The sequence below is a fragment of the Watersipora subatra genome, chromosome 11 (assembly GCF_963576615.1).
Source record: "Watersipora subatra chromosome 11, tzWatSuba1.1, whole genome shotgun sequence".
NCBI lineage: Eukaryota > Metazoa > Bryozoa > Gymnolaemata > Cheilostomatida > Watersiporidae > Watersipora > Watersipora subatra.
The window spans coordinates 11,002,974-11,015,533 of record NC_088718.1 but is presented as its reverse complement, the minus strand read 5'-3'; the positions used below and the strand labels follow the sequence as shown (position 1 = coordinate 11,015,533).

General features: G+C 37.3%; 2 protein-coding genes across 12 annotated transcripts in view; both read right to left on the bottom strand.

The window, feature by feature from the left end:
• LOC137408890 (synaptotagmin-like protein 4) overlaps nt 1–2,875 on the bottom strand; it is a 59,082-nt gene extending 56,207 nt beyond the window's left edge. For 9 of the 11 annotated variants that reach the window (XM_068095500.1, XM_068095503.1, XM_068095504.1 and 6 more), the window contains exons 1-2: nt 2,790–2,828; nt 171–327 (exon numbers count right to left, since the gene is read on the bottom strand). In XM_068095500.1, coding sequence (XP_067951601.1) covers nt 171–295 — 125 coding nt within the window. In that variant the 5' untranslated portion in view covers nt 296–327; nt 2,790–2,828. The other 2 variants (XM_068095501.1, XM_068095502.1) reach the window with 2 other exon arrangements.
• A 942-nt stretch (nt 2,876–3,817) lies between these two features.
• LOC137408858 (solute carrier family 25 member 36-A-like) lies at nt 3,818–12,560 on the bottom strand. Its single transcript, XM_068095440.1, has 7 exons — nt 12,479–12,560; nt 11,702–11,941; nt 11,274–11,522; nt 10,737–10,814; nt 10,089–10,265; nt 6,931–7,205; nt 3,818–4,300 (listed from the first exon to the last, which is right to left on the bottom strand). Exons 2-7 carry the CDS (start codon nt 11,740–11,742, stop codon nt 4,074–4,076), a joined length of 1,047 nt encoding a protein of 348 aa, XP_067951541.1. The 5' UTR covers nt 11,743–11,941; nt 12,479–12,560; the 3' UTR covers nt 3,818–4,073.

Below are 12,560 nucleotides of genomic sequence, written 5' to 3'. Positions count from 1 at the left end.
AAACAAGGATAACTTGGCATATAGAAATGGTTCGTGTCCTAATTCCTACCATTTAGCACAGGAACTTTAGCAACATTGTTAAGTTGTAATTCTAAATAATTGACCTTTGTCTATGTGAATCCCGAAACTAAAAAGAAATATCACCAACCAGTATGTATATTTCTATCTACCTTTTCCTCTCTTGTTCAGCCTTTCTCAATGCCTCATCCCTCTTTAAGACTGCGAGGATGATGTCCCTTTCCTCAACAGAAAGAAAGTCCAAATCCAGCTCAAAATCCAGATGCACTCCAGACATGGCGAGAGAAAAAAGTCGGTCACAAGCACAACCTAAATGAAGATCACATGAGCCCGAATGCAAATGACATTGGCATCCAAGCTGTAGCTAACGCAAAGCCTGCCCCTTGTTTATGATTTGCCGTGATCAACCAAGTGTGAGATTAAAAAATTCACGTGCTTGGTAGTGATAGGAGTATGCATCCGCCAAGTTACATTCATATTCTAATGTTAAATCTATATAGAATTTAGGTCAGGTTCAACAGAATATCAATACATAAAATGCTAATCTCCATCTCCAAAGCTGGTTCACAATGTTTCGTCGTATGTCAGTGTTAATCTCGCCATAAATAGGTGATCGTCTGTGATAACAATGTTCACACTATCACAAATCCATCGACATTTATATCATTTACGTTTATGTCGAGAAATAGCGTTCTTATTATACAATGCAGTAGCGGAAACGACAAAATACTAGTACCGCAGAAACTGTCACAAAAGAAAATATACATCGAGCAATACGAGACAGCCAATCACCGTCACCTAAATAGTGTACATTGCCTAGGCTGCCGTGGATGCTTGGCAAACTATCAGGAAAGTTTGACAGCAGCAATTTTGCCCGAATTATCCACATTGCCTGGGCGATGCCTTCGGTTTACCGTGCGCATAATCGACAAATAATTGCCGAGAGGACAACGTCGACACATGGAGACATAAAGCGTACCGGCCTTTAGTTCCATGTAAATTGCAATAGAGATATGACCAACCGACTAATAGATGTTTCACTTTAACATTTCATAACAAGCAATAAATAAAAGTAGCATTTAAATAGTTTAGAGCCCTTTTATGTTCTCATAATTTCTAATTTCTGTTTATTTTCACAGAAAAATATTTTTTCACATAAAATTATTGTTGGTAGATAAGGCTGGGCATTTCTATGACTGTCATAGCTAACCTGTCGGATCTGTCAAAACAATGCATTGCATAAGGAATAAAAATTGGAAACACTTGCTCTTGGCTTGCACTTAGTAGATACATAATACATTATTGCTGGTACAACATGCAAGATGAAGGATTACGTTTCTTGCAATGTTATGTTGTCATAACATCATACATTGACAGAGGTATAGTAGCCTGCAGAGGGGCAACAACCTCCTTTCTCTGTCTTGTTGACAATTCAGATGACGGGTCTAAAGTTACCTTATGTTGCTTTTTGGTTCCCTGAACATAGGAGGAACTCAATTGGGTAGGTATACATGAGCCCTTCAAATTTTCAAAAAAGTGATTCTTGCCTACATGGGGGAGACAAGTATTTTTAAACAAATACTTGTCATATATTCCATTCCACCGTAGAGATTTTGCGATTTGTAACCCTCTAGGGCATGCGTATGAAACTGACAGTTCTCCTAAATAAGCTTGTCAGTTGAACTAAAGAAATTTTGACATCTACTACTACTGGTGACTAAAGATCTAATGTCATGCCTTGTTTAAATAAAAGAACCCTACCTAGTAAGAACACTGACTACAACAGAATGCACTCCAACTACGTGTACGAGGAATACTGATACTTGTTATGCATAGAAGAATGTAACACTATACTGCTGCTACAGTACCTATTGATTACAGAACAGCAAATGTACTTAGTAAATGTAAATAGAAAGGCTGACCCAGCAGATAATTGGCATTGACCTATTGAAAGCAAAGATAATAATCAGCAGGTTTGGCAGCTAAATAAAGGAATATAAAATGTAAGAACGAATTTGTCAGTAAGTATGGTGATAGCATTCAGAGGTCTAAATCGTTATGCAAACTTCTAATGGTAATAAAAATGAAACATCGATAACACTTCCCCAAGCTAGCCTTAAATAAATCATTTGACATAGCATCATAAAAGACGATAGCATTCTCCACAAAAATTCTTTTTAATGCTGATTCTCCACCCGTCAGTTATAATAATCAAAGTATTAAATTTATAGAATAGTGTCAATAAATCCGAACAGTAATTAACCAGATAATCATGAAATAGTAGCAAAAAATCAATGTTCAAAACAAAAATTAAAAGTTATTAATTCACAGCCGGTTCAGCACTGAGTGGAATTTCAAGTTTTATTGCTAGCTTTTTAACGATCGTTTCAGAACCAAACTATCAACTAAAATGTGCAAAAAGTGAACGGCAACTAATTATATTTTCTGACAAACAAAAGTAAACAACTTTGCTCCAGCATAATTACAGTTCGTCTTAACCTTATTACACGTAACCAATAAATAGCAAGCAATTAAATTTCATAAATTTACACGTTTGACTGTCATTAATTTTCAAGATTTATTATTCTCCTTATAAAAGGTGATAGTAACAGAGCCAACAAACGTGCTGACTACAAATGCAGTAACACTCAGAGTAAACTTAACTTTGCGTAGCCATTCAAAAATCAAATAAATAAAATACCGTTACAATTATATCATTCATCAAAGCTGAAGTAAAAATACTACAGAAATGGAACAAAATTAAAACGTACTGTCACAGTACCTGACACCTGTACAATCAAGTACTGCTAGCTTACCACTGCGTCGAAGGTCCGATTGTAAGTCTAACTACAGGAAACACGTGTTTTCGGACAGCCTTCGGCTACATCAAAACAACAGTTCGTAAAGTTGTCGAAGTACACGTATCTAACGTTTGGCGAATTTAGCCAACAGGCTAAATGCCAACGTTTTTTTCGGCAAAACAATAATCTACATACATGTAATACCGTATTAGTACTACTATATTGATAATCTCATGCGAGCATCACTAAAAACTGAACGTCATGGCGTTTTATCCGACAAATAAAGAGTCAGTGATCGTTTCTTAACAGTAGGATTTTAGGTCTACAATTATCACCGCGACTTTGGGCTAAAAGCACGAGTAAACAACTTCTGTAGTGAAAACTATCTTCGTCGTATCATCGTTGGGCATGTAGAAAGTTAACCTATACATTGTATTGTCTCCTAGGTGAACACCCCCGAGTGCCACTTACCATAAAAGCAAAATTCTATATCGACAACGAAACCAAACACTAAGCTATAAGACAAGTGTGATGAACAGTTTAGAATTAATCGCAATATTAAAAAATCCCTCATTACAAGTCAGATACGCCCACAAGATACTCAACGAGCTGTTTTACTGTTAGCCTCGTAGACTCGCAGTCTTTCCTTATGACAACGTTGGCCAATGTTACCTTTAATCAGCTGCTAATTGTGTGAACTAGCTTTTAAAAATGTACAATTGATTCGAAGCACACACCTTTCAGCGTTTGACTAAGCGATAAAATTTACTATTCAGCTGGCCTAGCTAAATGATCACCATTTATTATGCATGCTGAAGGAGAGACTAGTGCATGCAAAAACAAATCATTTATAATGATCCTTTATAAATATTATACCATTTATATCTAGTCCATTAAACGGCTAAGAGAATATTTTAGCTTTGCGTGTAAAAGATATGAACTCGACGACACTAAAGGAAGCTTATACTAATGAAGAATTTATACCAAGTTGTTTCACAGCAAACTATAAGTCAAATTTATTGCGGTCTATGTAACAATATATACAGGTACACCATACATATACATATTAAATCTGGAAAATCACAAGCACCAACTCTTAAACTAAGATAGAAAAAGGAAGTGACTTTAAAAGATTCATTGGAATTATTCGCATCAAGGATTGCTAGAAGGGTGATTCTCAAACCCAAGGTTACTCAGAATCAAAATATAATGAATGCATTTGTAACTATTTGTGATGAAATCAACAGGAGGAGGCTACTCCTCGTCGAGGCAGTTGCTCCTCTTGCAGCCAGGTGTTAGTGTGTAAACGACGAGCTCATATGTGCACAGCATGATGGCAGTGTTGGGAATGGCACGAAGCAGCTGGGCAGAGAGGCCCTTGTAAAGACCCGGAAAACCCTCATCTATTACGACTTTCGAAAGTGTCTGAAACAAGCCTGTGTAGACACTGCCGGCCTCCCTCAATCTTGTTCGTGCTACCTCTGCAACAACAGAGAATAACAGAGTTATTTGTCAACCCAGACAGCACATTACAATATTATGTCTAGTATACATAAAAGGGCAACTATGTTGAAGAATTTGTTTCAAGTCTTCAAGTAAAGCTATCAGCAACATTTTTAATTTGAAATTATTGGTTTTATTAAAAAGATACTTTCCTCCATCGAACAACTGTCTGTATATATCAGACATAATAGACAATGACGAATGTCTATGCACAAAAGAATTATCTCTCCTCTATGCACTATATTCTACACACTTTCATCAGTTGCACACATAAACCAAGGGAGATATAGGTATTTTCCTTAACTCTATCAAATTGTTTTTAGTAATAGTAGGCATCTTTGTAACAGGAAAGGAGCCAATATGATGGTACAATTGCTTTTCCTGCTTTTGCCAGGACTATAATTCAATGACATTTGATGAGTATCAACTACACTCTTGTTAGACAAGCATTTTTTATGTCTCAGATTGATTAGGTAGATAAGAATACAAGAAAACTAAAATCCACTTTAGAGACAAATGTGCCATACTATTAATACTATGTTTTACGAAAGTATCCAGTTCTAAGATCTTCCAATTGCACAGTATAAAACCTTTCAACTTGACAAATATATATATAGCTAGAGCAAGTATATATAACATATAGGGGTGCCCAAATTTATAGCAGTGTTAGTATATGTATTAAAATGCTTTAAAATGTGCAATCAGTTCAACTAACCAACAGATCAAAATCGAAAGCTGTTATCCATTTATGCTCTATGAGCGCATTGAGCATCATTGATTGATTCTGATGTGTATGCATCCGGTTGCATTAAAAAGATATTAAAGAATAAATGGGAGTGCAAAGATAATACAATATATTGTTTTTACATCATATACTGTTACTAAAGCATCAATTAAAAACATGTCACAATGCATGCAATCACTAGAGAACAAACTACAAGGAATTTTACAAGAATGACGAAACAGACCAAAACATTTATGATGTAAAGAGAGAACAACTCCACTATTTGCTCACATCAGATAATGAAAATGGTTGTAAATGTTGATGAGGGTTCTAGATTACAGGCTTAGCTAAGGTTTTGGCCCCCTAGCGAGTTATTCTCTCTCGCTAATGCTGTTGTTACATGAGCCACTCATGCTGCCCAAAACACTACATCTCTAGCAAGCCAGTAAATTACTAAAACCACAGTGCATCCCGAGTGAAAGGCAGAGAGGTTCATCGCAAATCTGTGAGCTTTAGAAAGATTTCTGTGTACTAACAGCCAGATCGTGTTGCAATGTTCAGGTGATTACACAAAAAATCTTTTCAAATTGATTGATATTTTTAAAATAATTTCAAAATGAGAATAGAAACTTCATAGTCATATGAGTTAGTATGTGCCGAGATATTTAAATTAAGTTGGTGATCATTTTTAACGAATCGTGCAGAGTTTTATGTATTCCAAAGAGCAAATCTGGACGTGCGAGATTACCAAGACTTCCATAAACTATTCAATTCTTCAACTGATACACAAATGTTCATATTTGGCTCTTAAATTTTCAAAACTGTTAATGCCATATTTTTTAACAGTAAAATCTACGTGAAATGTTGTTGAAGTATTTTTAAAAAATGAAAACAAATATTGTAGTTACATAATCAGGTTGGAGCTGAATTACTAAAACTGTCATTTCAACTTTACACGGAGAGAAAAACCTTGTAATTGCAATGCTATCAATGTTGGATGTACAGCGATGTCAATGACTTGAAAAATGCGGTATTTGCAGCTAAATAAAACGGCTCATTGGAAAGAGGTGTACGGTAATGGCAAAAAACTGCCTTACCATCTGAGATGCAGCAAGACACACTGTTCTTCATTTCTTACTAGTGATGCGCACATTCCAGGTGATCCAAAGATGATGATGGAGCCCAGGAAAATGGATTTTTACACGATGCAAGCTGAGTGGGCCATTTCTATCCCAATTGCCTCTCCATTTCCCAAGGCCAAGTCATGGAACAGTGTTATTAAGCAAAATATTGATTCAAGTGCAATTGTCATCCAGCTAGAACGTTACCCTTTTACATGATTGTAATAACTTTAAAAGGAATATTTCTTTTTTTTGCATTCACACAATCATTGTAAACGCTCGATGGAATCTCAATGGAGCGTTTACACAATCTAGGCAACCGATATTCGTTTTTGTACATAAAATATATTTGTTGAGTCATCTTGCAGTAACCTCGCGTGACAACAGGAAAAACTGTCCCATTGGGTGGACCAATCAGGTCAAGTATATGAAAGTCTATGAGAAAGCGTATCCCTCGACAAACTGACTCTCAGTCAGATATATGAACAGCTGGCACCGAGTACACAGGGCATTAACACTAGGCAAATATCTTACTTCAGCTTTTCCTGTTAGGGAAGTGGATATATGATTTACTGTCATCATATGCTCATGAGATTAGGTGTGCATTTGTGGTTGAATGCTCTCCCCAATGACACAAATGGGCCTTCCTCAACTTAAACTAGCTGCATACTGATCGAAGACCTACTGAACATAAGCTAATCACTGAATCACGGTTGCACCTTGAATCTAAAAATGTTAAAACAAAGAAATCTCTAAAACTAACCATGTGGGTAGAATGTGATGCAGGCAATGGTCTTGCTCATAGCACCAGCAAGCATGAACTGCCCAAAATCGACCGCAGTCCGGTCATTCTCCATGTCGACTGTACGACCATGAACAAGGATCTTCTCCTTTAGTTTCTCATATATTACAAAGTTGAGGACGGTTTCAGATATGCCGAGGTAGGAAGCGGTGATGCCACGGTAAAACCCTTTGATGCCATTCTCTTTGTATACTTCTCGAATGCACCGTAGCACCGTTAGTTTGCTGATTCCCTTCCTGCAAGGGAAACAAGTATCAATAGAGTCAAGAATAAGCAGCATAACTTTAGAATGTCCTGACACAATCAAGCTTCCTCAACTTTGATTAAAGAAGTTCAGGAGTTGTCTACTCGGCTGCGTATAGCTAAAACATGAATACTTGATTCCTTCAATGCCTGGTATTGTAGTTTAATCTTTCACATTTGCAAAACTTTATAACGTATTTATGAGAGCATGTCTTTGGTTTAGTTGATTTAGCTGCATACACAAGTCCAATAGCCAGCGCTGGAAGCACCACTCTACTAATAGCGATGTTGGGAGCGAAACACATCTACCTCCATGTTCTCATGTGAGCATGCGATTTCTTTTCGTAAGTTTAAAAATGTGAGTAATGCAAATCTTTTTTGCAAATCAGTATATCAACAGCTCTGATCTAGAACAAATAATTCGCAATATTTCAACACAATTTGCTTATGGAAGCAAAACAATTCTAGAAATTTTTTGCTAAAATTTTATATATTTCCCTTGTTACAAAATGTGCAGCAAGGTAAAGAAGATAAGCAGAGATTTGACTGCACTAAATGTCTCATCATACTGAAAGCATCTTAGAGTGCAGTAACACTAGGCTAGTTGTATTTAAATACCATAACTAATCAACTAAAGAACACGGTATACTAACAGCTCTCAGCAGAATCATGACATAATGTATATAATCCATAAGTAATCATATATAACCATATAATCCGGCCAAGTTGTTAGCGAGAGGCATTGAATTGTAGTTCAACAAAGCGATGAGGGCAAGTCCCAGCGTGATGGAAAATTTCCACACCAATCTATGCACTCCGAGCATAGGAATTATTCATGGTATAGCGAACATCATGAATCCACAACAATAGCGTCATACAATTAAGGTTCGACTACGCATTTCATTGGATTGCTGTATATTTATGATAAGGTAAAGGCAGTAATCAATCTGCCTTTCTCAGCCATTTGACCGGTTGGGTGCAGACCGCAGGAAGGTAAAAAGGTGTGACGCAGGGTTAGTGTGAGGTTGTAAACGTATTTCAGCAAATTGTCCTCAAAGTAAAATTACACTATTAGCAGTACCTCACACCTATAGCAATGAACTGAAAATAGGGCAAATCTAGTCGATATCAGTCAATTGTCATATTAGATATCAGTCAATTGGATATCGAAATGACATCATGAACTACTAATACTAATGTCTTTATGTGGACATATTACCATCTTTTACAAACATAAAATTATCGGAACAGCTGTAAATGACATCTGAACAGAATGATATCATACCTGATTGATAAATGGAACCATTTTTTGCTTTAACAATCACCAGGAAGGAATTTGGGTTCGCTAAGCTTGCGAGATCGGCTATGAAGCGCACATGAGAAATACTAGCAAATGCTTGCGAGAATTACTAGCTAGTTCTTGCTGCAGCTGTTAAAAAGTGCCTTTGAATAGCAGTTGGAGATTAACCAACAAAGCGAAGCCCATTACCTATAATAGGCAGTAGCTAAACTCACAGATCTTGGCAGTGAACCACCCAGACTAACTAGTAACTATATAAAACAACTACTAGAGCTTTGGGAAAAGTCAGCGTATGCCAATAGACGAAGTCATCTAACAACCAAGGATTACACTGATTGCCATCAAGTCTTCCCAGCACCTTAGCTATCTATAAAGGCCTAGCGAGATCCAACGCTCACCATTCAATGTACGTTAGGAGGTAATCCAACACAGAGCTACAGAACGAGTGCGAAGGCGTATGAAGAAGCAACTAAGGACGCATGAGAGTGAGCATATTCGCTACAATAAAGCGCTCTTCAGCTATAAAAAGGCGATTGCTGGTGTTTGTTTGCCTGACCGATGACTAAACATGTCTCTCATATAAGACATGAACAAAAATAAAAATGACCCCAGCAAGTTAAGAGGGTAAACGCTAGCTGTTAATGAAATCCATCTCTTAACTAATTAAGCGTGACCAGGTTCAATAGTGGCAACCTTTCTTCAAAAGTATTCTTCTTGTATATTTATGTTATGATTTTGTATTCAAGTCCAGTCTGATGCCATCGCTTATACTATAGGAGAGTGCGGGAGTTGTAAACATGTTGATCATCATAGAGGTCAATGTCTAAGTAGGGCAGAGTGACCTGGTGAAACAGAGACTAGCATCAACTATGGTTCACAAGAGTAGATGCGATCGGGCGGACAATAACATATAGATTACTAAGTAAAGTCAGCTGTCAGCAATATTGATGGAAATTTGTAGGCGATTGCTTGTCTACACTAAAACAAGGGAAGACAGCAATGCATTCCTGAATTTTGCTGATAAAAAGTAAGTGAAATTTTGGTATCAAAGGTAGAACTGTTTGTAAGGATCGGGCTAGAGGAAGACTATGTAGAATTTACAAAACAAAACGAGAGTAACAAATAATATCCGCATATTTGGGTTTTACAGATAATGCTTCATATTGACCACTAAATTACAATCTCCCCCCAAGGCATGTTTAGCAGCCACTCAAATTCTACAGACACTACATACTGTCGGTAAAAGTGATCAGCAGAGCCTACAACCTCAGAATGCTAACGCAGCCAAATTTCTCTCATGAAAACAGCATTACAGACAGAATGCCTCCTATTTTTTGATAGAATAAAAGACTGATTGGAGTCTGTAATACTCCTAACAGGGCTAAAAAGGATTTAGAAGAACAAAGTAATTACAAATGGCACTGAAGTTGCTAATGAATGGGCAGGTCTGAAAAACTGAATACTTGAGCCCCTAAAATTTCAATAAGAACAATCTGGCGGGAAACTTTTTGGGTGCGATTTTCTCAGAATGAAGGCCAACCAACGAGACAGCGACGAAAAGGAGATAAGCACTTACTTGCTGTCGAGCTGTAGTCGAGTTTTGAGGAACCAGATGGGATTGGTAAGCGAGCAGCAGATGAAACCACCTGTTGCTGCCGAGAGCAAATGTACCATGGAGTTACCGTAGGAGGTAATGTAAGTTGAATGAGAGTAGATTTCCTTACTCTTGGCGTACGCACAGAAATATATGGCTCTAAAACATTCAAACCATTCTTCTGTTTAACTTCAAATGATGTTGCAGTATTTCATTCAATTGAATAACAAATGCTATAGATATACAATGACAGCTTATCTTAGCTTGTTTGCTGGGGTATATCTGCAGTAATACTAACAGAAAGTAAAATGGTGTGAAAAGCAGCAGTTTTTCTTTTAACAAATCAAGCCCACAAAAAACACGATCTTAGATCAGCAGACAAAGTTAAAATGTCAGTAAATGGCCTTTTCCACTGACTAATAAAGTTATTCCATGGATATTTTTAGAAGTGCTTAACAATAGAAACCAAAGCCTGCCACAAGCTCAAAACAAAATATCAATAATTGCATGCCTTAATGCAAGCATAGATTTTTTCGAAGGGCGGTTTCATCATGTAAATGAAATAACGGATGAGAAGGAATTTCGATATTGTGAGCGGTGATGTCATCCAAAAGGACATATGAAGCCTACCTTGATGGAGCTACACCAACGAGGTTCGGTCCAAGCCCCCTGAATAGCCCTGGGATCCCTTCATGTCTGTGAATAAATCTACAAGTGTATTGCATAACCGTAGGTAAGAGAAAGCAGCACACTGGCAAAAACTGAACTTCCATCAAACAAAGGCCACAAAAAATATGAGAAGTTTCTTTCAGGTACATAACATCAGCTGGATTTCAAGGTCAATCTAGACGTAAACGATTACAAAACAGTGGGCAAGGAATGTGTTACATTCGAATATAGTGTCAAATTGCTTATCAATACTGTTGTGAGCTATAATCAAATGCAGAACAGACCTGCACAGCTTGAGCTATTTACGTGCCTGCATCCCCGCAGCCTAGCCTAGCCGTGCGCAAATACCTAATCATGAATGCAACAGGAGCAGCAGGATAATGAAAACAAGAGTTAATCTACTGCTACAATGAGGCACAGACTGCCTCCCTGTTTCCAAAAGTTGTGTAAGATTCGATGCAGCATTAATCTATTGAAGTTGCTCAATTCAGGGCCTACCTGAGACAATCAAACAGAGAAAGTCTTGGCAACTGTGTAGCAGGAGATACTGTGCTGTAGTACTGCAGTGGTGTGGTGTTTCCAAGAAATTTTCTTGTTGTCGCTGGATCGATGGGCAAGCCAGTAGTCGGGCATTTGAACGTCGGTTGTAATGATTTCGGGGCTGTCCATTGAGCCCCACTGGATTGAAGTCTCGTTTTTACCACATCAAGGGGACTCGTCACTATTGCACCAACCGTCCCCCCAACACTAAGAATTTTAAAGAAAATTTTGAGAATATCACGCAAAATTTTTTGTCTTTTCGCCTTTAGGAAACAATTGAATAATGAAATGACACAATTATTCTATTTCAGAGTAGAACAACGGCATACCAACAGTGAGGATACGCTAGAGAGTACCAAAAACTACAATAATTAATCGTTACTTACCCGCCAGCAAAAAGATTAACAAGTGGATTGCAATCTCCCATGATGTTGACTTTGAGGAATACTTGGGGCTATCCAGGTTCAATTTTGGAAAGACAGTGTGTTTGTAACAACAGTTTTGTTTGTAGTGGTGGTAGACCGACTATACTTGGGGTGTGGCTTTGTTGACTCATGAATTGTTCGATCGGACTTTATGTTGCACCCTAGGAAGTTCTTCTCAAAAATATCTCTGTAAAATTACTTCTACAAAATATTTAATAAATTTCAATACGTTGCAAAATACTGTTACATCATCAAGTTATCTATTAACAATTGTACAGTGCACGCCGACGATTACGTCTCCGAACGATAGAAACTATTATTTAGTGTTTTGTTTAGCAACTTAGCTAGTTTGGCTTAGCTTGTTTAGGAACTTAACTTAGCTAGCTACCCGTAAAAAAGTAGTAACTAGTGTTTCTACAACATTTATTTACATAGAATAGTCACAATAGGAATATGATCATTTATAAACTGAGTTTGACAAAACTTTCGGATGTCCTTCATAACTTACGAAAACTGAATTGTGTTAGAATTACAAATAATAAACTATAACTGGAACAAAGACGCGAGCTGCATACTCCAACAGCATATCACGACCACGCGGTAGGCGAAACTGCTTGCAAATCTAACATGTCATTGCAATTAGCTAATTACAGTACCACAACATGGAAGTTGTATTCACAAAAATGGGTATACATATAAAAAATTCATAATGTTTGAAGTGCATAAATTTAATCTTACTTCGCATGCAATATATATCACTGCCACCGACACCAACGATCCTCGACAGTTTAACCGGGATTGTGTAGACGCTGAGTTCGTA

Coding starts and splice junctions, on each gene's coding strand:
- LOC137408858 (XM_068095440.1), bottom strand. CDS start 11,742: ATGGGAGATTGCAATCCACTTGTTAATCTTTTTGCTGGCGG. Junction 10,815..11,273: donor TCTCTGTTTGATTGTCTCAG/GTAGGCCCTGAA, acceptor ATACACTTGTAG/ATTTATTCACAGACATGAAG. Junction 10,266..10,736: donor GTTGGTGTAGCTCCATCAAG/GTAGGCTTCATA, acceptor TGAATGTTTTAG/AGCCATATATTTCTGTGCGT.